Here is a 24,461-nt window from a genome sequence, read left to right as displayed (position 1 = left end):
TTTCTTCTTTAAGAAAAGATATGACTCTACTCCATTTTACGAAGCCTCTGAACCCCCGAAGTCGTCCGGACCTTACTCTCTTGCCTCAAGATGTTTTCTGGTTGATTCTCGACTATTTGACTCCCGAAGATATCATCCGCTGTCGTCGCGTGTCGCTATTATGGAATGCCGCATTCGGTGACCCGCCTCTCCTAGCACGGATGCTAAAGATACATTTCCCTTGGACCGATGAAGCGCAAAGCTTACAACTTGCTGGCGCGTTGAAATTGACCCTTCACGATGCTCGCCGTCTCCATGATAAAGTTGCCGCTCGATATCATCGTCTTCGAAAAGGAAACCCTTTGTCCGTACGAAAGTTGCCCATGTGCAATGAGATCGGAGATTCAGGTCAACATACATGGTTACGGGTGCCGCCATGGACCTTTCACGCCAGTCATCTCAGCAACAGGATCCAACGTGGTTTTCCCGAAGCGATGTGGAGTCACGAAGATGGGCTACTTGTTTACCCTAATAAACAACATCATTTTGTCTCGATGATGGATGTGAAGAAAAATCAGCTGTATTTAGTCCCATTCGTGATGGGTGGCAAAGTTGTTCGTCGAATTAGATTACATCTGCAATTGTTAGTGATCGAATGGGCGCAAGAATCGACTTTGTACAGGCCCGATCACCGCGGTCGTGTACATGGCCATTTCGCTTCATCATACGACATAATCCGAAAATATGATGGAAACTGGAGCATTGTTCCCCGAAATGAGTGGCAAATCGTGAATACTGGGCATCCAATTGGCGAAAATGATCGTTTCTTCTCTGCACATAACAGGGACTACTACGTGGTCTACGTCTGGCAACCCAGTCGCAGCTTGAACCAGGCAGACACTACACCCCGCGAGTTACTGACCGTTTGGGATATCTCCAAAAGGTCTTCATATCGTCCTTCTATTGGTGCTGGAGAGGCCGCACTTGCAATGGGAGAAAAGAGAGAAAACTTCCCGTCAATGATTGCGAGGTTTGATTTTGAAGGTCTAAGCCACATTGGCCTCCGGCAACGTGAGGCTCCAAGTATGCAGGGACTTCATATTACTAACGATGGCAAGTCAATTATCATAACAAAGTGCCAGAATACGTGGCTGAGCATGGACAATGTGATTGGCCTTCCACGCGTGATCAGGACCACCTTCCCACTTCAAGGACAAGGCCCTCACCGACAGGAGGTGACCAATCTAATCCTACCCCCTTATCGCAGCAACTCCAACATAGATGCATCATTCATCAGCCCTGCTCTTCTTTTTGTTGACGACTGGTATGGTCTTATTGCACAGCAGTTAGATGATAACTCCGGAGTGAGCTTCTGTCTACATTTTAATGTTCTCGAGTGGTTCGAACATGCCGACAAAGATGACCAAAATGACCTGCCATTAAAACTCACGATCCAAACCAAGTTTAAAAGTCAAGTCACTCGAGAAAACTTGGATTTCTCAGGGACAGGAAAGATCAGCGCTGGTGAAAACTATGTGATAGGCGAGAACCGGAACAACCAGTTGGTCATTTATCGCTTTGACTAAACTAGCCATCGTGGTACCACAAAAAAGATAGTGTTGATTTACATTCATTCCAACGTTCCCTTCCGTAGACTCTCCAAATTGGAATACTACTAGTAGCCAGCACTTGAGTACGTGTTTGCTCCGAGTTTGGAGTCCTACATACTACATCAGTTGTCAAAACTATTGGTAGTACTTGAGAGCTAGGTATTCAATCAATGTTGAATATAAGCTCGAGGCAGTATTATATTAGGTGGACACTATATATGGATACCTGAGTCCCGAGGTCCTAAGACGTAGTACTTCAAGAAGTTCCAAGGTTGCACACTGCTAGTACATAGACTACTACTTACCTACATAGGTAGTATCAGAGGTTCAAAGTTGAGTTAGGCCATCATCATGACTGTAATAGTAGACTTGAAAAACTTTGGTAAAGAATATTAAAGGATATCTGATTTCAGGGAAGGCCAAGTAAATATGTATTAGCTTCCAAGGTTGTTTTGCCAAAGACTGGGGAGAGATGATGCCACCGCAGTCTAGTAACAAGGAATTGTCAGTGAGAACCCACGGTGAGGTCAAATGTCATGGATCAAAGCACGAATCCATGAGTATTTGTCACACCAGATTTGGCTTTGCAGATGTAAATTCTGTTCAAAGGAGAAGAAGAATATAACAAACACTGGGCAACAAACGAGAAATCAAGATGTACCACCGGAAAATTTGCAGCGGATACACGCCGTCCTACCACAACCTGGGCAGGTCAGGGAAAAAACAGGCATGCATAATTGACACTTTGGACACTGGAGAGCTCCGGAGGTTCTTTCCCACGCGCCAAAATGCGAAGAGCATGGCTGGCGACCTGTTGCTTTCGATGGTTGTGTATTAGCAAGGGAATGTTGAACAATCGTCTCAAGTGAACTGCTGTAAGTCTCAAGAATCAGGCCTTGCATTTCTTCCCGCATGTCCCTAGCCGAGTACAGAGAGCTGTACTTCTTGAATTTCTCTGAGAAGAAAGGTACGAAGGGCTGAAGGATTTCAGCTGCGTTCTTCTCCGTAATAGTCTTCACCACATCTTCACGCGTCGGTGTTTCATTGTTGTGAGAGGAGGAATTGGTATCAACGTGACCGTGTTCTTTTGAAATTGCGTGGCCCCTATTAGCAGAGGGTTGCTCCGAATCACTGAGATCGATGAGACAGTCATCAACCACACCGGGGTAGAACGGGATTGGCGTACTTGGCATATCAGTCATTAGGTCAATCATGACACCAGGCCTAATTCCATCAGTCCTGTGCCCGATTGTGCTTTGTTTTCCAAGTTTTTCATTGGTTTGCCGTGGATCCCCCGCTTCTTTACTTTTCATGTATTCGTTTGCTTTCTTCGCTTCCTCAGTTGGGCTGTTGTTTTCCGTCATCTCTTTTGGCCGTTGCACAGCTTCCGTTCCTTGATTTTCAATATCCCTCATCATTCTTTCAAGGTCAGGATCAAACCCTGCATATCTTCTCTCCCAGTCTTCGATATCATGTGCATGTCTAGCCCGCTCTGCGCGTGAAACCTCTGAATTTGGATCCATATGCACACCAGTACCGTATGTGTAAAGGTATCTTTCCCAAGGATCGTTAAAGTTCCAGGTCTTGCGAGGGGTTGCTGACCAAGGCCGTTCATCTTGAGACCAGTTGCGCCGGTCATCTGCGGGAAAGTAACGCCGATTGCCCGTGCTCACATTGCGGTTTGTGATGCGAGAACGAGAACGTAGCGCTTCGTCATGACGAGAACGACTCTCAGGATCACGGAGGACCTCTACTGCTTGCTGGATCTGAAATATCACGAAGAGTGAGTATAAAGAATGTATGACGTTACCAAGGGCATAAAATCTTTGAAAACTTTCATTAAGAAGAGAAGAGATAAGTTCACATACCTGATGGAATAGCAAGATCGAGGCTTCGTCTCCGCGAGTCTTATCCGGATGATGGATCAATACCAGTCTTTTGTAAGCGGCATTAATTTCGTCCACGGTAGATTTTTCGGGGATATCCAAGACCGTGTAACAGTTGAGCTCGGAGTGAGCAGACGTCATCCTGAGGTTTCAGAGCCAATCTACTCTGCGATGAAGGTGTATGTCGGGAAGATGAGACTTGTAATAGGGTAGCACTAACGGTTTCGTGATTCCAGAAGTGAAAAGACGATACGTCAACCTTGGAATGAGCTATAGACCCAGTTGACTAATGGGATTATATTTGGTTCAGGGATGGAAGCACCAGAGTTGAGAGGGTGTTGGAAAGATTTGAATGTTGATTGAACGCAACTGACGCAGCTGAGATTGGGAAAACGAGATTTACTCCCGAGGTCGTTAAGGAAGCGGCGAGGGTCAAGGATTCAACGGCAGAAATCGCAGGGAGGTCCTCGAGGGGTGAATATCGTCCGTGTAAAACCTGATTATGTTCCTTAGTGAGAAACTGTCAGATAACCAGTAGATGAAAAGATCACTGATCTCCTGAGATAATGTGAGAGGGTATTTGAAGAGAAAGGCAGGCCATTCATTACATCAGATATGTCCAGGTGATGTCCGGCGAAGGAGTTCGTGTAGAGATGTGATGGAAGGAAGGCGCAAGCGGAAAAAGCTACTCTAGTATAGAACCTTGGATGAAGACACAAGTACGTAGAAGGTAGGCCCAAGTATACCAGGGGCACATAAGAAATCGGAATGGATTGACACTGATTTTACAGAAAACGGAGAGTCGATCTAAATATCAACAGAGTATATGCCTAGGGCGACTTGATCACGTAGAAGACTTCTAAGAAGGCTTTTACATATCGGCGGAGGCGGTGGCACCGGTGATAATCTCAACCAGCTCACCGGTGATGGCGGCTTGACGCTGACGGTTGTACAGAATCTGGAACCTGTGAATGTTGTTAGAATGAGAACGAATGGAAGGATAGTCATATAAACACATACTTGTTGATCATCTCACCAGCGTTCTTGGAGGCGTTCTCCATGGCGTTACGACGGGCCTAGGAATCGTTAGTATATAGGTGATATGATTTTGGGATTGGCATGGTCATACAGAGATCTCGCAGGCGTGGCCCTCAGCCATGGCCCAGAAGAGGTTGTTGGCGAGAGCGTACTCACGGAGACCGGCCAGAGCCTCGTCATCAATCTCGAAAGCAGAGATGTTGGCTAATATTAAAAAATGCTATTAGTAAACATTCATGAATATCCTGGAGTTAAATGATAGGCGCGTACCGGACTGGGTGATAGCCTCCTCAGAGTAGGCCTCAACGACGGTGGCCTCGTAGCTCTGGGCGTTGAGAAACTTGTTGTAGACGATCTTGATGCTGGCGTAGTCGGTAGGCAGAAGGGCAATCTGATCGGCGACAGCCTGGGCATCGGCAAAGGTGGGGATGTCCTTGCAGACATTGGCGAAGCTGAGCTGGATCTTCTCGGGAGCGAAACGCGACAGCTGGGCCTTGGCCTTCTCACCGAGGATAACGATGTCGGCCTCGGGGTTCTCAGCCAGCATGCGGCGAGTGGCCTTGCTCAGGCCGGAGTGGATACCACCGCAAAGACCCTTGTCGGAGCTAGCAACGACATACAGAGTCTTCTTGCCGTCCAAAGCCTTGGTCTCGGCCTGCTCGAAAACGGTGTTGGAGGTCTGACCATACGCACGGGACTCGTCCATGGCCCTCTGGGCGCGGGTCAGACGGGTGGAGGCAACAATCTTCATGGTGCTGGTGATCTTCTGAATGTTCTTGATGGACTTGAGACGGCCCTCAATCTCACGCAGAGTCGCGAAGTTAGCGGCATTGGGCGGGGCAGTGCTTTTAGGGAAAGTCAGCAATAGGTAACCAGGCGATGATCGTGTGGAGGCGATTGAGCTCGAGGATTGATTGAGGTTTTCTGATCTGAAAGGGGGCGGGTGATATTCGTGATGTCGAATTCGGCAAGGTGAAAGGACCGGACCACTTGAGCGGGCATCGGAAGAAGACTTACCGGGTAGCAGCAGCACTGCCAGCCCTGAGGGCCGGGCGGACAGCACGGGAGAACATTGCGAGGAGGTATGGGTGAAAACGAACAAGTAAGTTCGAGAGCGGGGGAGAGGAGAGGGAGAGAGCAAGAGAATGCAAGACCTCGCTGGTTGCTGGGTAGATGCGATGGTCGGGAAGTGCGAAGTTGAACTCCTGGCCGTCCCATGCGCGCTAAACCTCAATGGGTAAGAATCTACGGCGAGCGATTCCGGCTTCCGGCGCAATTTAATGCCTTAGTGCCTTAATGCCTTAATAAAATGGCCGTACTTCCCGAGGTCTATTGTATATGCATTACATAATCGGATCGCCGGTGCGCCACGGTCGACCCGGGTTCCAAGGTTTCCATGGTTATAGGCCTCAGGCAGCATGAGGTAACTCGTTTTCCATTCCATTCCCTCCATTCCCCCAAACTTACCTTCACTCGTAGAGAGCCTTGATCTCTTTTTCCTTTGCCCCCAATCTCATTTCCTCCACATCTTTCATCCCATTGGAACTCTCCCGTGTTCCGCATCTTTGATGCACCATTTCTAATTACTTGTTTGCCTTCTGTTCATTGGCCAGAATTCTTTTGACCTCATCTTCGTTGTATCAAGCGGTTCGTTTAGCCCGACTAAGCGCACGAGGACACCCTACCCTTACTCATCCCTCGTTCCTTTAATTCTCGCCCCCGATTTCCATTTCCTGTGCTTCAATCTGCTATGAGTTCTTCAGAGGACGACGTGCCTCTGGCACGCGCGAATGGCCGCGCAAATGGTAAGCTTGCCCCGGGTAATTCGGTTTTAGTGTACTACTTCCTCGGCCCTTATTTCCTCGATAAAGGGCTACTCTCCTTATTATCGGACATTTTCACATTATTCTTCACCTTGACGAGCTCCTTACTATTCTCATCACTCGCTCGCACTTACCTGCTACATACTATCCCGCGCCTATTCAACTAACATTTGATCATCTGCGCGCTACTAGCCACCCCGAAAATTAAGTCCCCTGCAACGAACGGCGATCTTGATCCTGGTGTCTCGGTTCGATTTGGCCCCGTGCAAGACGCCGACGTCGATATGAAGGATGTGGATGCGGCGCGCGGCGCCAGTAAGCGCAAGTCTCGAATCAGCACCGACCGAAAGAAGTCATACGTCGAGCCGGAAAGCAGTGAGGAAGAAGACAAGCCTTTGGTACGCCATATTCTATTCCGAGAAGCATACCTGGGTTGCGACATTATTGTCGCGCTTGGTTTCAGCGACTGACCATTCGACAGAGTAAACGCCGGCGAACATCTGTGAAGCATGAAGATCCCGAGTCCGATGATGACGTTCCCTTGGCCTTGAATGGAAGGAAACTTCCCAAGGCTTCGGAAACCGCCATTGGAGAGGAGTCTGACTCCGATGTGCCGATTGAGAAGAAGCTCTCTGCCCAGAAGAAGAAGATTGAGCAAAAGGCCAACAAGGACGCTCGCGCCGCTCGCAAGGCCCCTCCCAAGAAGGAGTCCAAACCTGCCGTGACCACCAAAAAACAGACGAATGGCGTGAAAAAGGAACCTGCCGATGACAAGTCTGCTCTGAAGAGAGTGAAGACCGAGTCAGCCACCCCGAAGAAAGGCAAGGCGAAGGTGAAGGCAGAGAGCGAAGATGCAGACGAGAAAGAAGAGGAGGAAGACGAGTACAAATGGTGGGAGGATCCCACAAAGGGGGATGGAACCAATAAGTGGACCACGTTGGAACACAATGGCGTTGTGTTTCCTCCGCCCTATGAGCCTCTGCCCAAGAACGTCAAGTTGAAGTACAATGGAGTCCCAGTCACCCTGCATCCAGATGCTGAAGAAGTTGCTGGCTTTTTCGGAAGCATGCTCAATTCGGCCCACAACGTTGAGAACCCAGTTTTCCAGAAGAACTTCTTTACAGACTTTAAGGATATTCTCAAAAAGACTGGCGGTGCCAAGGATGCACAGGGCAACAAGGTCGATATCAAGGAATTCACCAAGTGTGATTTCAAACCCATTTTCGAGTTTTACGATGCTCAGCGTGAGGAGAAGAGGAATCTCTCTCCTGCGGAGAAAAAGAAAAACAAGGCCGAGAAGGATGAGCAAGAAGCTGCTTATCAGTTTTGTACGTGGGACGGTCGCAAACAGAAAGTCGGTAACTTCCGAGTTGAACCTCCTTCTCTGTTCCGTGGCCGAGGCGAGCATCCTAAGACAGGCCGTGTCAAGACTCGTGTCCTGCCAGAGCAAATCACCATCAACATCGGAAAGGAGGCGACTGTTCCACCCCCTCCCCCTGGCCACAACTGGAAGGAAGTCAAGCATGATCAAGAGGGCACTTGGCTTGCTATGTGGCAGGAGAACATCAACGGCAACTACAAGTATGTCATGTTAGCTGCCAACTCTGATGTCAAAGGCCAGAGCGATTACAAGAAGTTCGAAAAGGCCCGCGAGCTCAAAAAGTACATCGACAAGATCCGCAAGGACTATCAAAAGGCCTTGAAGCACGATATGATGGTGGAACGCCAGAAGGCTACTGCGGTGTACCTCATTGATCAGTTTGCACTTCGTGCTGGAAACGAGAAGGGCGAAGATGAGGCTGAGACTGTTGGCTGTTGCTCACTCAAGTATGAGAACATCAGCTTGAAGCCTCCCAATACGGTTATCTTTGACTTCCTGGGTAAGGATAGTATTCGTTTCTACGATGAAGTCCAGGTTGATCCTCAAGTCTTCAAAAACTTGAAGATCTTCAAGAAGGCGCCAAAGAAGAATGGTGATGAGATCTTTGACCGACTGACTGTATGGCATCACCTATCACCCCTTTTTGTCGTATTCTCAACTAACATTACTAGACTTCGGCGCTCAACAAACATCTGCAGAACTACATGCAGGGTCTCACGGCTAAAGTTTTCCGTACTTACAATGCCTCTTTCACTATGAGCAACCTGCTTAAGGAGATGAAGGCCACCGGCACGATCCCGGAGAAGGTCAAGGCCTACAACGATGCCAATCGCCGAGTTGCTATTCTGTGTAATCATAAGCGGACCGTGACTGCTGGCCATGCCAATCAAATGGAGAAGATGGGTGAACGGGTAGGTTTCATCGATGGTGTCTGAAGGCTGCACAAAGCTAATCATCTTATTTTCAACATATAGATCAAGGGACTTCGATATCAGAAATGGCGACTTAAGCAACAGATGCTCGATCTTGAACCCACCTTGAAAAAGAAGAAGGGGGCTGCGTTCTTCGAGCGAGATGAGGATATTACTGTCGAGTGGGTCAAAGAGCACCAGGCCTTCCTGTTGGAGGAACAGACTCAAAAGATCCAGAAGAAGTTTGAAAAGGACAATGAGAAGCGTGTTGCCGATGGAGAGAAGGAAATGAAGACCTCCGAGCTCAACGAACGCCTTGAGGTTGTCAAAGACCTGGAAAAGAAGTTCGCCAAGGAGAACAAGTCTGGCAAGGTGGAGGCTGAAGGCAGAGGTCCAACTGTGGAGAAGATCGAAGCTGCGATCGTGAAACTTGACCAGCGCGTTGAGACGATGTCAGTCCAGGCTCAGGATAAGGAAGACAACAAGGAGGTCGCCCTCGGCACGTCGAAGATTGTAAGTTCCCTTTACATTCGATCAACTGTCACAACCACTAACATTCAGTTCTAGAACTACATTGATCCTCGTCTCACTGTTGTCTTCAGCAAGAAGTTCAATGTTCCCATTGAGAAATTCTTTTCCAAGGCGCTGCGTGAGAAGTTTGAGTGGGCCATCAAGTCTGTGGAGGAGGACTGGGAGTTCTAATCTTTCAATCCCTAGCCATGGTTGATGGCTCGTAGGTGCCCGCCAAATCGTTCCTTTTGATCTAACCAATTTCAGCAATTCTAAGGGGGAGATGATCTTTTTTTTTCTGCTATTTTTTTTTGTTTCCTTTTAGCTGTGGGCAGTCTTTTTTTCCCTCTATGAACATGGGTTTCCACGATCAAACAAGACAAAAAAACCAACCGTCTCACTTGTGGATATCTTTGCTGACTTGAAGGGCCCTGTTGGAATACGGCAGGTCTTTCTTCAGCCAGTAGCTTCATACAGGCGGAATTCAAATTTTCTATACGAGGGGAAAACATAGCAAGAAAGATGCATTTACATTTGTTTATTTGCATCAGAGCTTTGGTCATTCCAAGGAATTAGTATTGACACTGTTGATACATAGACCATACAGGAAGATCGCATTGTATTCTATTCAAACTGCGCTTTGTTTTCCATAGTCTCCTTATACTAGTTTAGAAGAAAAAAAACACAACATTTCAAACAAATTATAATTATCATCGAAACTATTCACTTGTAAGAGATCTAATACACTCAATGGACTTCATGCTCTTGGACCTTGCTGGATCCGTGGAATTCAAGTTGAAGCTCGATCCTGAGGTGTCCACTCAGATACCTAGGTATTCGTTTGTCGATAGTCATCGAATACTTTGATCTTGTTCTGATAAATCCACTTTGTCACCTGGAGAGGAGGTTGTTGCCTGTTGTTCATGTGACCAAGTTGGGCGCTTGTGAAGTAAACAAGCTAATCAACGCATCGCCTTTTATCACTCCATCAACTTCCCCCCCCCCATTTACTCTCTACTCCGCAGTCTTCGAATTCAACTCCAAAATCAAGTTGACCAGATCCTTTCACCATGGGTACTCGGGGTCTTGATATCGTTCGCTACCGTGGACGTTATTACGCTCGCTATCACCAGTTCGATAGTTACTACGAAAGCCTTGGCAAGAACGTGGTCGCAAGCATCCCTGCTGACCCTGAGAAATATCAGAGTAAGTTCAAAATGATCTTGTTCCTGGCGTGATACTTACAGTTAGCAGAATGGCTTGAGAAGATGCGAGCTTTCTATGAGCAGCTAGAGAAACAGCTTGACAAAGACGTCTATGAGATTCGCGATGGCGAGAAGCCTAACAAAGAAGCGTTTATGGATCTGGAGTCAATCCCTACCGAGATCCCACGACTGAACAATATCTTCATTGAATACATCTACGTCATTGACCTCGACCAGGAGGTTCTTACCATGAACCACTCTATCCACTGGAAACTCAACAATATCCCGCGTGATGACCTATGGATGAAAGCCATCAAAAATAGCATCTATTACGGCGAGCATACCGTTTCCCCAGATATTTGTCCCGAGGAACATTTAGCTTCGGTAGCCCTGGAGCTTCCCGAAGCGAAGTGGGAGTTCGAATATGACTTTCGCATGGTAAACCCAAGAACCAGCATCAACGAGCCCCGAAAGGTCTTTCTCACGCAAGTTCTGGCTAGTATTCTGAGCGAGTACGAGCTGGAGCTCATTCAGCTTGGCAGAAGATGGGCCCCTGATTCATTCCCATTCCGGGAGTTGATCTTTGCCATCGTCTCAATTGCATCAGGAGCGTCCAAATTCTCCTGTTTGCCCAAGCAGAAGTGTCACCCTCTGAAATGCTACCGTTGGGAATGCAAGAATAGGCACATACCAAGAAACGGCGGCTGGCTTGATGAAGAGTGGGCTGGCGAAAGCGCCCCTTGGCTAATATTTAGTTCCGCGTGTCATCGACCCGGGGAGCCTGCAGGGGCATCTCCTGTGGAAACGATGTATTGGCTGGGGAATGTGGTTGTGAACTTGACCCTCGTAGTAGATGGTGATGCTATCATGAAAGCAGCTAAGTGGGGGATCGGCCAAGGGCGCACGCACTTTCAGGTCGTCGTCATCTCACTCTTTGATGTTGCCTTTGCAGAGGTCTTGCTCGGCAATGACAAGAAACCATTCCTCAAAGTCAGCGATGCCATAAATCTCTGGCCTCTTCGTCCAGAATACAGTCAGTGCACGCACCCACGCGAGCGACCAGAAGCAAAGCCGGGCATGAAGGTTCACGATCGCTATCGGCAATTTCGTGTACGTGCAGGAGAGAGAGGTACACCAGAACAACTACGATCTCTATTTCCTGGCCTGATCGCATTGGTCAACTTCTTTGAAGTCGCTGGAAACAGAGCTGCAGCAGCAAGTACGACTGGCGTTTTTCCGGTGGAGCTATATGCTCGCGTCATGGACTTTGTCGACTATGATACTTGGAAGGCTTCTCTGCTGGCATCACCAATGACTCGAGCCCCTTGTCTTCGCAGATACAAGCTTGATGACCTGATGACCATCGTGGGTGGGCCTTTTGTGCGCCTGCAGGATGCTTACACTGGCCGACGACGCGAAAGAATACGCATTTTATCCTTCGACTTCGAGGATACGCAGACAGGTGAGATCCTACCGCTGGCGTGTTATTTGAACACCAACGATGAACGCTCAATCCAAGAATGGACGTGGATGCCCCTCATTGGCAGCAATCGAAAAGCACTTATGGCGGATGTAACTATCCAGTTTCAGCCTGTACTGGAAATTCCACTCGAAGATGAAGGCTCTGACAATATCGAGGCTAGTGATGATGAGGGGTCTGATAGCAGGTCGTATGTTTTTAGCCGTGATCAGGATGAAAACGATGAAAACGAGATGGCTCCTGTCCTCTGGCGTGATGAAGTTGACCAAAATGACAATGACAATGAGGATGAGGATGAGAATGAGAATGAGGATGATAACAACAGCAGCACTGAAAACAATCACGAGGCTAATGAAAATGATAACGATGACAATCTCGCTGCACTGACGAGCGATGTGAGAATGTGATAAATGGTGGTGAAGATTCAATTACATCAGAAAATCCCCGAGCTGACTTCTTAAAATTTTTACTCGCAATATCATTAGTGTTCAATAGTCGTTTAATTCTATGAAGTTATGAAGCCGCTAGGCCCCAAAGTACATGTGCCCTGAAGAGTGAACTGATGATATTCGCACGAGAGCATTGAAACCTAGAATATCGTCCTTTGGTACAACATTTGAGTGGATGAAAACTAACTAACTACCAGCATGGAGCTTCAAGCTGATGCATGTGTCTTAGCAGCGTCGATAAGTCTCTATAGAGGCCATCAAAGTCCTGCGCAAGTTTTCAATCCCATTAGCCAATGTAAACACACTGGCTCACATGATATGAGTGATGCTTATCGTCAGCTGTTGGTTAGGTAGCTATGGGAGCCACTGGCAATGCCCACATATGCACACATGTATCATGATGCAAATGTGGATTGGTCCCTCAAGGCTCCAAGGTCCCCCAAGCTATACGCTTCTATACGATTGGGTTATCAACAGCAACCTGAGTTACCTGACCTCAGAAGGGTCAACACCTCCGCATGCACGGAACATACTCGGAGCTCCTGATACTTGCTATCTCGTCATCAAAAGGCAATGACATGTCATAAAACAGGGGTTTACCTTGGCATTCCTGCGGCTCTTCGCTTACAGCTCCGAGGTCGTTAAGAAATCCTGACCTCGTGGAGTCAACATTTGAAGATGAAACACTCCGTGTTATAAATCCTGACCTCAGTTCTATGAATACCTCAGAATAGCTCATATATCCCGTCCAGGGATGTAGATCTATTCCCAGTACTCCGTGCGGGCCAATTAGATGGTTTCATGTTGCGCAAGAGGCAAACTTTTAGGTCGACCAACGCCCCGTTTAGGTATACATGATGCTATTACGAATTATCGTGCTTGCAGTGGCAACATCCATTGGAAGGTAAATACATGCTCCACTAGGCCTCAGATGAGACAAGAGATCAAGTTTAAGTGCATTTTCCAGTCTGAAGCTACCAATTGCAAGCAATATCAAATTGATACTGGAGCCACCTCGAACCTGGAAGATTCGGTTAATTTGCGTAACCGAGGCTTCAGAGCTCAGATTTTGTTGAAATCAATTCAAATTCTGGAGCTATCTTTGTTAGACCCACTAGCACAGACCTTGACTTTATTTTAGTTATTTTAAGATCAATTCAAGTTTTTTATATCTTTGTCATATTCTAATGTTTTTTGTAGATCAGGCCTCCCTTGTGCCGCACCCGCATCAATGTCAACCAGTTGACTTTTAATATAGTTTAGATGACCGGCTTGAACTTCAATGTATTCATCGGTACATGAAAACGAAGTTTACGAAAAAGAACATGAATGAAAATGTTGAGGTAGGCTGACGTTTGAGCCTAATACCGTCCGCAATGTTTGGGGCCGGTGGCGATTGAATCTCGCATTCCGAAAATAGGCTATACGATAAATGTGGATTCGATCCTCAACGATAGCATTGCGGGGAGTTTCAGGATGCGGCCTCGTGGGAGTTCGTTTCAGAAATACTAGAAAACTGTAAAATAATGAACTTAGCTACTTTAATAGTATCCCATATACACTTGAATTTTGCTATATAAGGTTTAGGCTGATCATTGGTCTCAGGCACTAGACGCACGTCCCCCACTGTATATTCCCCCTCCATTTATGAAGTACATCTACTCAGTACTAGTACAAAGTAACATTATTCCGGCCCCCGGGGCCTCAACAATATCAAATTTGTTTAGTAAAGTTGAATTATATCCAATCAATTTTCTTTATTGCCATGTGGGCTTATGTGTGCGGCATCACATTGCATGAATATTCCCGGAATTTTCCCTCAAAATCCCGCTCATCTCCCCCCTCATGTCCCTACTAATCGCGTGGCAAAGTCACTATTGCAAGCCTTGATACCTCATATACTGTGGATCACTGCAGATAGGGACCACGACCTTGCCGATCTCCGTTGGTCCATGCGTTTGCTACCGTCTTGGCTTGTAGTTAAATATATGCATTGCGGGCTTCGTATAAACGGGGGATTTCTCATGCAAAAAGAAACAAAACCCCTGATGATCACTTGATTTTTATCTTTCACTTTTTCCAAGCATAGTATTGACACACATTATGGTGAGACAGCAACCCGGACTAGCTTGTGAAGAATGTCGTCGTCGCAAAGCACGATGTGATCGGGTACGTCCTCAGTGTGGTGTATGCTCCGATTCAGGTCGGAAATGTGTATTTGTGGACAAGAGGTCACCTAGAGGGCCAAAGAAAGGTCAGCTTAAGGAACTCAGATCTCGTGTGGGTGAGTTATCTCCCTTCATATACTCCCCAAAGATGATATAGTAATGGCTGACGCGTAGGGAACCTCTCAGCAATAATTGAGAACCAGCTGGCCAGCCAGACTCGATCGAATAGTGTAGACTCCCAGATCCTTGAGTCTGTTGAGGCGAGTCCAGAGTATGAGATGCCAGGTGATCTCCGGGCATACAGTGCAGGTGCAAGTGGGTTGGATGCCGACGCGTTGCAAAGGTCTGAGTTTGCTTCAAGCGCAGAGCGCTCCATCTCCATCTCAGATGAACAAATTGATCGAAGGTTGTCGGCTGTATCAGCTGGGTATGTACCTAGCACTTGGTCAAATGATGGAGTGTTTTCACCAAGTTCCAACCTTTACGATCTTCGTCCGGCTTCTGCTATGTCTGCATCATCTGTTAACATACCTGTAAATCGGAAACATTCCGGAGATGGTCTACAGATATCTGACCACATTCTGACAGAATTGTATGCAGTCCCCATGAAACGATAAGTGAAAGTGAGCTAATTATATACTGTAATAGAGATCTTATCTACTTTGACCGAGTGAACCCTATGGTGCCTATGATTAATAGAGATCACTATTTCACATGGGTCAACAGAGACAATATCTCGCCTACTCGTGTCTGTTTACGGTTAGCAATGCGAGCTGTCTCTGCTGCCATGTCATCTGAATTCGGTGAAATATCCGAAGTCCTATATCTACGGACTCGCCAGATGCTTGAAATCCAGGAAATGCAGGGATCAGCTGGATTGCCATGGATGACCAGGCCCAGAAGTCCCCGAAACTGGATAGATTATGAACTGATCCAAGCGTGGATTCTCCTTGCCCACTATGAGTTCTTCCGGAAATTTGAGCAGGAGGCACTTCTCACTTGTGGCCATGCCTTCACTCTGCTTCAACTCTCCGGTATATTCAATGTTGATATGCAAACGATGCAAATTGGTCTAGTATCTTCCCCACCTGAGTACCCAACGCCGAGATCCTTTGTACCTGGTCCTTCTCCTGCAACGCAGATGACCAATGGTCAGAATAGGAGTTGGGTCGAAGTAGAGGAAATGAGACGGACTATCTGGGCCGCGTTTGTTCTTGATCGACTTTCCAGCATGTTGAATCATCGACCCCCAATGCTTCAAGAAGAAGTCGTAAGTCAAAGAAAAGCTTTTATTGACGCCCCGAAGATAGTTGCTGATTGATCTTCCCAGATTTATGCCCGCCTCCCAATGCCCGAGGCTGATTTTCAGACTGGTCAACGACCGGTACTCATGGGTTTCCTTTCGGACGTCATGAGTAATAATGAGAACTATATCACACTTCCCCCTTTCTCTCAATGCATTGCATTATCAAGTCTCTTCGGCCGTTGCATAAGTCATCGACGCCTCTCACAGTCCGTCTCTCCTCCAGGTTCCGAGATAGAATCACAGGGATTCTGGGCTCGGCACCAATGGTTAGCGACAGCTGCCGGGGCTATCACGAAGACAAGGCTACAAGATCAAATGCCCCATGATTCCAAATCCGCGGAGCCAAATTATGATACCATGATCTTTTTCAACCATGTTCTAGCCTATAGTACATGCGTACTGCTAAGCGAGACAGCCGAAGAAAGACCCTGGCAAACACTGGACGACCAAATGGTTTCGTTAACCTATAAACAGACTGCATACCAGGCGGCAAACGAGGTTGTCTCCTTGGTGCAGAATCTACCTCAAATGGCTTTTATCAAGATGCATGTCTTTCTTGCGAGTGCAATATGCATTGTTGCGAGATTCCTCAGCGCTCCTACCACACAGCTTGTTTGCTCCGAGGGAAGTGGACAGGAAAGTGTTAAGAGCTTACTATTTGCCCTGAGATATCTTGGTGGCATTAGTAATATGGCACGAGATATTTTGACGAAGCTTGAGGCGGAGATTGCGTTGACGATGCCTGCGTCAGTGCAGATGGCGACTTGACCCACGTTCAGGCCCGGGTTATTCCTGAGTCAGTACAAGAGTGATTATTCTGCTGGAACAGGAGTCACGAGTACAGATCTTTTTTGTTTAGTATTCTTTTTTGAGCTTCAAGTTTATATCCAATATTGTAGCCAACAGTTGATTTATTGCACAATACCACTTTGTTGAATTCGATAATCCATACCTAGCGTGTTTTCTAATCAGGGTTTCAATTATTGTCGTACAACAAGAGCGTAGTGATCAAAATTGCACTATTGGCTCGTTTTGATAGGGGTTTACCTAGATTATAGTTGTTTTGCTGTGTCATGTCTGTATAGGGCCACCCCGGTGGACAGTACTATAAAAAGACAACATTTGGACCACAACAAGAATCACCAGGAGTCAAAGTCTGGCATTCAATGTCCCAAGGAGCAAGCGTTCTCTCTCTAGATCATAGAGCTACGCATCTCTAGTCAGGAGAATAGATATAACATGTTGTGACGTTATCTAGCTATAGATGGGGCTATCAGTCAAACTGACATATTCAATTTATGACAATGTTAAAGGCTTCAGCTGTTCAAAAAGAATAGATTCAAGGTCCATAGAAACAATAAAATTCTCAGTAGCTGACTCGTGCTATAGACGCGTGTGTCATTTGTTTGTTCACGTCGATTGTTTACATTGAAAGTCGTGACCACTTTTTTCTTCGCCCATCTCTCACTTACTTCCCACACTTCCCTCCTCACCCTCTTCTCTTCCCTTCATCCCCACCCCTTCCAATTATCTTTTCTATTGTTCGATAGTTACAATTCCATTCTTATCGTTTGTCCAGACTCTTATTCCACATTGATTACCCATTTTACCAATCCAATTGACACCGCAACCATGAGTGCCATGACCAACATGAACCTCTTCAACGTGCCCTACAAGCCAGCTTGTGCCACCAAGCCTCCTGGTTGGGGTGAGCTCCCAGTTGAGCCGTGGCTGGTTGTAGGTTACTCACGGCCCCGCTTAAAAAAAAACTTACTGACCATCTCACAGCGCCGCTGGAACAAGAATTCCGCTGAGCCCGCCGCCGAGCAGCGCGCCCGGCTCATTCCAGAGTACCTCTCGCTGCCCACTATTCCTCGCGGATTGTGGGATCCTGTCGACAGTAGCTTCCGCCACTTAACCATCGAGGATATTAACAAGGTCCTCAAGCCGTGGCGCCCTCAGGAAGTTCGCGGCGTGGCCAACGCGCTCTGGACGGCCCGAAACTACTACCCTCCTCTGGTTCGAAGCTACTATGAGCCCAACAATCACGAGCACAACATGCTCATGGACCTCTGGGTCTCGATGGGTCACTACTTCCAGGCTGAGAAGGAGTGGATTGTCATCAACGACCCCGTGTACTACCCCGGCGGTACCGACCAGATGGCCGACTGGAAGAACATCTTCCTTACTCTCCCTGAGCTCGCCGGCCCTGCAATCAATCGCTCGGAAACCGATAGCATTCGTTATGACAACGTTCCACCTAAGGCCGAGTATCGCCGCGACCTTTTCAAGGCTCAGTTGGCTGTCAACAAGTACCTGAAGCCTCACCTCTGGTACAAAGACAAGGTTCACATGATTGAATCTTGCGCCGCACACATCCACCGGGCTATGTGCTACAAGCCCCTCATCATCGTGGATAGGCAGGCTTTCGAAACCGGGTACCCCCTTCTGGTCTACATGGACTACTTCGGAGATGTCATCCGCCAGACTCGTTTCGATTTGAACGAGGAGACACTCCTGCAGGTCATTGAAGACTGGCTTCCAAACCCTCTGTCCACAAAGGACACCAGTCTCCTCACTCCCTGGATGTGGTACCAGAGTGAGGTGAGCACCAAGTACAAGGTGCAGGACCCAAAGAACCTCTGGTTGTACGAGGTGACCGATGTTGACCTTGAGGATCCTACTGAAGAGGATAGCCTCAGCGGAGGGGAGGTTGTTGGCCTAGATCAGATTGAGATTGCCTTGCAGGCTTGATTGAAGAAAGCTTGCTCACTTTTTTCTTTCTTTTCTCTTTCTTTTATATTTCTTTTATATTTCTTTTATACCCTCATTTGGCTTTTTCTTTTCTTTTTTTTCTCACTTTCATTCCTTTTTCTTTCCTTTGTCTTGTCCCTCCTTTTTTTCTTTTGTTTTTGTGCTTTAGCATGGCGTTTGGCGTTTTGGCATTCGGGTTTGCTTTTGGGCCTCTAAATTGTGCTCTGGCCCTGTGGTTTTTGTTTTTGTTTTTGTTTTTGCTTTTGCTTTTCTCCTTGGATGGTGGTGGGATGGAGACTGATATCTAATACTTTCAAATACAAATGGCTTTCAGCTGCCAGTGTGATCCAAGTATCCTAAGATCTACTACTAGTAAGCCTCACTACATCCATGAAATAAAGTGTATAGAATCCATACTGCTCTTAGTTCAGCTCTGGAGGGTATCAACATCGAAGTCCCAAGTATACATGTAAAAAGCGGACAGTGAACTGCATCTTACGTAGTTTATTGATCTAGAATACATACATATCCAAAAGGATTTGCCAGCATAAGCCGATGCCATTTCAACGAAAGATTTAGAAAAGTATCAAGAGAAAAGATGAAAATGGGGAAGGCTCAAAATGCAAGATGCAATCAAGAAAACGAAAGAAAAAGAAGGTATATATGCATGAAGAAGAGAAAAGAAAGAAAAAAGTCCCAACCAAAGGATCATTACAGTACAGAAGCAGATCCAGCATGCTGGACTGGCCTGCCAAACCCTAAGATAGCTGAGAAAGAGTAAGGGGAGCGGGAAGTGTAGATCGGGGCAAGGGATGAGAGACTTGAGAATCATCAAGGGGATCGTGGAGGGTGCAAAGGCAACTGTTTGGACACATGTGCGATGCAATGAGATGGGGAGATTTGTTGTAGATCATTGGGGATGAACAAATCGTTTTAGAAGAAGAAAAATGAGAGAGAAAAGAAAGATTAGAGAGTCATGAAACTCTCCTTTTGTTTTATGTGGAGATGCTTGAGCGAGTTCATGGCCACCAGCCCATGCGTTTATAGCTGTCCACCATTTCGCGGATACTGTCGGCATCAAACTTTTCATGGTCCGGCTTCCAACCCGTTGTCTTCTCGAAGTACGAGCCATCAATCGACATATCCTGGTCCTTGAGAACATCACGCTCAAGGAAAGGTCCGATAGGACCAGGTCGAACGATGTTGCTCTTTTCAACTAGATCCGCCCATTCTTGCAGACTGACCTCGTTCATATCATCGACCACATCATCCAGCTTCATCTTTGCTAATTGAGAGGCGAGCGAACCAAGGAACGAGACCTTAAGGTTAAACACTTCAGCCAGAGCGTTGGCCACGTGTTGCTGCTGTGTATCATTGTGATCAACGACATTAAAGGCGACCGGCATGTCGGGGTCCTTGAACAGCTCCGGGATGGTCGGGTCAGTCCTGTCGAGCTTACCCAGGCTGGCACGCCACTCCGCAGCACGCCAAAGGGCACTGGCAGCGTCCTTGACATGCAGTGTGTTGACCTTGACATCCTTTGTGTAGAGCAATTCGAGATCCTGACCCAATTCCAGGTGCACGCGAGCCAAACAGATCGCCATGGCGAAGTAACCAGGGTTGTATTCACCGTAGACATGGGGCAAGCGTAGAGCGCAGTACTGCAAATCAGGGATCTTGAGCAGTTCCTCAGCGGCCTTCAATTTCCACTTGGCTAGCTTGTGCCACGGTTGCATCTTGTCGGTCTCCTTGCGCGGAGAGGATCCACTCTTGTAAACGTGTGCGGTGGAAGTCTCGACGTATGCGCTGATACCACGACGGGCACACTCCTTGCCGAGAGTGATACTGAGACCACAGCTTCGTACTTCGTAGACATCATCGGGTTGGGAATGACGGGTTTCTCCGCCACAGTTGATCACGTAGTCGAATTGTTCGCCATTAGCTCGATCGAAAATGCGCGGGAGGTGTTCTAATTGAGAGATTTTATTAAAACCGGTTTTTGCCTTTTTTTTTCTCTCTCTTTGTTCCTTGATTTATATTCTTTGTTCTCTTCCTATCCATTGTTTCTGGTGTTTAGGAGGGCGCCACTTACGTTCACGACTGGCATCGGCCTGGACGAACTTGTCTTTGGAACAAGCCTCCTTGAATTCGGGGGCTAACCAAGCCAGCTCTGGAAGGACTTTATCGACCAAACGAACCTCAGACGCAAGCTTGTTCTCATGGATATAGCGCGCCAAGTGCCGGCCGATGAATCCTATGAACTAGCGTTAGCGGAACACAACATAGCTTATGGGGTATTCTTTTTTTTATGAGTGCACACCAAGACCACCGATAATCAGGACTGAAGGTTTCTTATCGGCCATGATTAAGAAATAATTGGGAATCCAATAAATAAATCAAAAAAGAGAACCCCCCTAAAAAGCCCAAAGGGTGAACGCGCGAAAAGAGAGGAGGAATGAGAGAAAGGAGGGGGAAAGGGAAGGGAGGGAAAGAGAGTCAGTCCCCACTCAATGCTTTAGAAAATTCGCGAAGATCTTTCCATTCCTCTCCATTTTTATTTTTTTTCATCCGCCTAGCGACGCCGTTGATCTATAGTTTCTCAGGTGGATATCAAAATTAATTATCATCATAAAAAAATAAAAGGGATCGGAACATTTGAAGGGCGGACTTGCGTGTTTCTACTAGTAACCATGGTTCTGGTATCGATCGCCCCGAGATCCAAGTAAATTGATCTGGGGGGGGGCTTAAGGTCCAGATCACAGTGGATTCTTACTGAAGAAAAAAAGGAAAAAGAAAATTAATAATAACAATAATAATAATAATAATACAAACTAGAAGATAAAAGAAATAAGGAATAACAACACTTCAGGGCAAAAGAATAAAAGTAAAAAAGGTCACAGTATGTGACTGCCCTGTATCAAATCTTTTAGTTCAGGGTTGCAGGAATCGACATTTCAAATACACCCAGCTTCTCTTGCATAGCCCACGCATGGTTCACGAGGATCATCAGTGCAACAAAATCATTATCGTTCAGACAGTTGAAGAGATGATGCTTATCGGCTGACCAAGGGATACTGATAATAGCATACTGACGGTGATTCGGAGCCAAAACATAGAAATCAATTCCATGAGGAGTCACTTGGGTTGACATGCACTTCTCAGCGAACTGCTTGATCGTATCAGGGGAACTGATAGTCTGGAACAGAACACGAACGGCATCCGGCGGGCTGCAGGTCTTCTTGACCTGGAAATGATTGGCAATCATCTGGACTCGGCGAACAGGGCTGGAGTTTGCAACAACTAGATTTATATCAATGTGAGTTCAACATTTTCAGCTCTTCAATTGGGGATCTGACTGTTATCCGCAGTATGGGAATCATCATTCTGGGAGGCGATGTTCGGGAATTCATGATTCTTCGTTCCTGCCAGTTCATTTGGAGTGGACTTGTCACTCGTTGCTGCATTAGTCGATGCATCGGAACCATCCTGCTGGGTCGCGCTAGTCTGTGAGAGCATTAGTAGCAGAATCACCGAGGCCATTATGTGCACTGTCATTTTTGACCAAGTGGATACACGGTACTCACCATAAAATGAGTCGTAATCCGGACATTATTATGGGCTTCTGCCATCCTCTGGATCAGTACAGCCAGACCCTTCTCCAGGCTATGTTATCGTCAGTTAACTCTCAGGGGATGAGGCGGAGTGAGGAACGACATACGCTTGCTCATTCTCGGGGAAGAAACAGCAATCATCATGCATCACTCGATCCTCGAGAAGATACTTGGCCCGGTTCTCTTCATTGCCCCAATACTGGTGGCCGTGATCCTTGAGGAAGACCTTGGCACAGGTGAGTCGGTGGAGATCATCTTGGAGCTCAATCCAGGAGGGACGGTTCTCAATTTTCTTGGTGAGCTGCTGGCAAAACTCATGCCAGTGCTCAGTCTTGATGTCAAAAAAGTCACGAAAGACTTCCAGGTCGCTGGTGCTGGTCAAGGCACCGCTGCTCACCAGGTTTGTGAGGTGCTTGGTTTTGTTTTCATGGCGTGTGGGTGCCATGTTGAAGAAAGGGTTCAGGAGAGGGTTCAAGAGAGGATTCAAGAGGGGGCTCGAAAGATGGTTCGAGAGATAGTTGGGGAGACGATTGGAGAGATGGTTGGAGATGGAGGGGGGTTCGGACGTAAAGAGAGAGGAGGAATAATCGGACGTGAAGGTGATAGGACGGATGAGAAGTGAGATGGGACGAGATGAGAAGTCACGATGGAAGCCTGGATTGAAGTGAGAGCTATCTATGCCTGAATTTAAAACAAACAAATCCACTTGGGCAGTTCAATGACCTGCTTATCACTTGTTTTCGAAACAACTCTCAGATAGATTTCAATTAAGCTATAACTTTATAATGAATGATATAACAGGACCTTGAAAAACACCCAAGTTTTATTCCAATAAAAAGGTATATTCACGCTATTGGAAATTCACAGACAACACACATGCATATTCAACTAAGTTTAGTAAGTCAACTCAGATCCCATCATTCTGCACCAAGGTAACGCAAAGAATTCTTCAATTCTTTGATCGCAGTGTTGACATCGTCAAATGTCAGTGCAGATACGGCCCATCGGGCATGTTTTTGAGCAAGAGCGATAGAATTATCATCTACTGAATGAGATGGCTGGCTTGAGGTAGAAGGCACTGAAGGTACAGGAGCAGGAGCGAATGATGACGGTGCAGGGGACGCTGCTGCCGCTGCAGGGGCGGGAATGTGTGCACTAGCGGTTGATGTATCGTAGAATGAGGCGGGATCAGGACTGGCGCTAGATAGGTTTGAGGGTGGCGGAGGGAAAGATTGAAAGGTGTTGGTTGGAGGACTTGTCGAAGATTTGGTGAATCCAGGTGTATCAGGTAGCTGAGGAATAGAGGATGAGTTCCCAATTGTGCCTGGGGTAGAAGGAAGCTCCAGGCCTCCAGAGTGGTCGATATCCATCCTCTGTGGAGGAGAGCCAGGTGCATTGAGAGGGACAGAGGGGATTTCTAGTGGAGCGCCAGAAGGAGGCAATGAAGATGTTCGGGATGGATGTAAGGATTCGTCCAGTGAAGATTGATGAGCCATATGTCGTCCAAGACGGTCGGCCTCGTCAGGAACTTCCTCAACAGATGCTTGTCTGGGCTTAGAGGCCTGCTCTGCCACTGATTCATCAAAGGCCTGTATATCTGAGCTTTCAATCTGAGCTTCACCCTCCTCTTCTTCCTTTGGAGCTGGGTTTGTTGCATTCGGATCTTCGCCGGCTTTGATCGCTTTTGCAATGCGGATTGCATGGTATTTCGCAAATTTGATGCGCCCGGCGATTTCCGGATCTAACTCTCCCCAGTTTTCGCACAGCTCGAGGAAAGTTGCTGCAGCTTGAAAAGTATCGCCTGTCTGTCTAGAGCCAATGTATAAGTATCATGTGTATGAAGCAAGCTACTCCATTAGAACGTGAAGCTCACTTAGTGACCTTGTTGGCAGTCATAGCTGCTTCGGCACGATTAAAGACCTCCAATCCAAACTGCTCCACATATGCGCTCGCTGCGATGACATCGGTAACTGTTTCATTGTCCGGGTTATCGGTTTTGAACTATTTCCCTTGTCAGTCGGTATCGAGCGGGGGAGGGGTTGGAAAGTCCGACGAACTTGTTCGAGTTTATCCACCAGGTCTGTGGTGTATAATTTGGTTTCGTCATCAGAGACATGTAGCCCTCTCTCAATGATTTGGTTCACAATGTAGAAGTTGCCTGTCTGTGTTTAGCTTGGGACCTTGGTCGCGGTGCCTGGGCAATACTTACACCAGTAAGCAATGACTGGCTTGACCTTCTCGATTTGGGCCGCGCGTAAGACAAATCGCCCAATATCGGCAGATCGTAGACTGGCAGGGATGTTTGCCATTGTGGAATTGTTATTGTTATTCAGGAGGCCTGGAGGGTTGA

At 47.1% G+C, this 24,461-nt stretch overlaps 9 protein-coding genes across 9 annotated transcripts; 5 read left to right on the top strand and 4 right to left on the bottom strand.

Moving 5' to 3' along the window:
- Positions 1–20: 20 nt before the first annotated feature.
- N7483_010015 (F-box protein) lies at positions 21–1,565 on the top strand (the record flags this gene model as incomplete). The annotated part of the gene is made up of 1 exon (XM_057093442.1): positions 21–1,565. The coding sequence occupies one exon, from the start codon at positions 21–23 to the stop codon at positions 1,563–1,565; it is 1,545 nt and encodes a 514-aa protein (XP_056942738.1).
- A 674-nt stretch (positions 1,566–2,239) lies between these two features.
- N7483_010014 (uncharacterized protein) lies at positions 2,240–3,616 on the bottom strand (the record flags this gene model as incomplete). Its single annotated transcript, XM_057093441.1, has 2 exons — positions 2,240–3,355; positions 3,458–3,616. 2 exons carry the CDS (start codon positions 3,614–3,616, stop codon positions 2,240–2,242), a joined length of 1,275 nt encoding a protein of 424 aa, XP_056942737.1.
- A 730-nt stretch (positions 3,617–4,346) lies between these two features.
- On the bottom strand, positions 4,347–5,586 carry N7483_010013 (F1F0 ATP synthase subunit gamma; the record flags this gene model as incomplete). Its single annotated transcript, XM_057093440.1, has 5 exons — positions 4,347–4,440; positions 4,496–4,551; positions 4,605–4,717; positions 4,784–5,358; positions 5,531–5,586. The coding sequence occupies 5 exons, from the start codon at positions 5,584–5,586 to the stop codon at positions 4,347–4,349; spliced, it is 894 nt and encodes a 297-aa protein (XP_056942736.1).
- A 677-nt stretch (positions 5,587–6,263) lies between these two features.
- On the top strand, positions 6,264–9,330 carry N7483_010012 (DNA topoisomerase 1; the record flags this gene model as incomplete). Its single annotated transcript, XM_057093439.1, has 6 exons — positions 6,264–6,318; positions 6,529–6,734; positions 6,818–8,335; positions 8,389–8,628; positions 8,692–9,141; positions 9,196–9,330. The coding sequence occupies 6 exons, from the start codon at positions 6,264–6,266 to the stop codon at positions 9,328–9,330; spliced, it is 2,604 nt and encodes an 867-aa protein (XP_056942735.1).
- An 878-nt stretch (positions 9,331–10,208) lies between these two features.
- On the top strand, positions 10,209–12,230 carry N7483_010011 (uncharacterized protein; the record flags this gene model as incomplete). The annotated part of the gene is made up of 2 exons (XM_057093438.1): positions 10,209–10,344; positions 10,393–12,230. 2 exons carry the CDS (start codon positions 10,209–10,211, stop codon positions 12,228–12,230), a joined length of 1,974 nt encoding a protein of 657 aa, XP_056942734.1.
- Positions 12,231–14,375: 2,145 nt separating this feature from the next.
- Positions 14,376–16,514, top strand: N7483_010010 (uncharacterized protein; the record flags this gene model as incomplete). Its single annotated transcript, XM_057093437.1, has 4 exons — positions 14,376–14,556; positions 14,615–14,948; positions 15,089–15,710; positions 15,771–16,514. The coding sequence occupies 4 exons, from the start codon at positions 14,376–14,378 to the stop codon at positions 16,512–16,514; spliced, it is 1,881 nt and encodes a 626-aa protein (XP_056942733.1).
- Positions 16,515–17,378: 864 nt separating this feature from the next.
- On the top strand, positions 17,379–18,500 carry N7483_010009 (uncharacterized protein; the record flags this gene model as incomplete). Its single annotated transcript, XM_057093436.1, has 2 exons — positions 17,379–17,483; positions 17,535–18,500. The coding sequence occupies 2 exons, from the start codon at positions 17,379–17,381 to the stop codon at positions 18,498–18,500; spliced, it is 1,071 nt and encodes a 356-aa protein (XP_056942732.1).
- A 1,019-nt stretch (positions 18,501–19,519) lies between these two features.
- Positions 19,520–20,863, bottom strand: N7483_010008 (NAD-dependent epimerase/dehydratase family protein; the record flags this gene model as incomplete). The annotated part of the gene is made up of 3 exons (XM_057093435.1): positions 19,520–20,469; positions 20,593–20,754; positions 20,821–20,863. The coding sequence occupies 3 exons, from the start codon at positions 20,861–20,863 to the stop codon at positions 19,520–19,522; spliced, it is 1,155 nt and encodes a 384-aa protein (XP_056942731.1).
- A 563-nt stretch (positions 20,864–21,426) lies between these two features.
- Positions 21,427–24,420, bottom strand: N7483_010007 (uncharacterized protein; the record flags this gene model as incomplete). The annotated part of the gene is made up of 8 exons (XM_057093434.1): positions 21,427–21,800; positions 21,857–22,004; positions 22,085–22,163; positions 22,219–22,765; positions 23,040–23,920; positions 23,985–24,112; positions 24,169–24,269; positions 24,321–24,420. 8 exons carry the CDS (start codon positions 24,418–24,420, stop codon positions 21,427–21,429), a joined length of 2,358 nt encoding a protein of 785 aa, XP_056942730.1.
- Between the last annotated feature and the right edge of the window lie 41 nt (positions 24,421–24,461).

Source organism: Penicillium malachiteum, assembly GCF_028827825.1.
Source record: "Penicillium malachiteum strain IBT 17515 chromosome Unknown utg000005l:1.0-9002435.0:1.0-325561.0, whole genome shotgun sequence".
NCBI lineage: Eukaryota > Fungi > Ascomycota > Eurotiomycetes > Eurotiales > Aspergillaceae > Penicillium > Penicillium malachiteum.
This window is presented reverse-complemented; position numbering and strand designations above follow the sequence as displayed.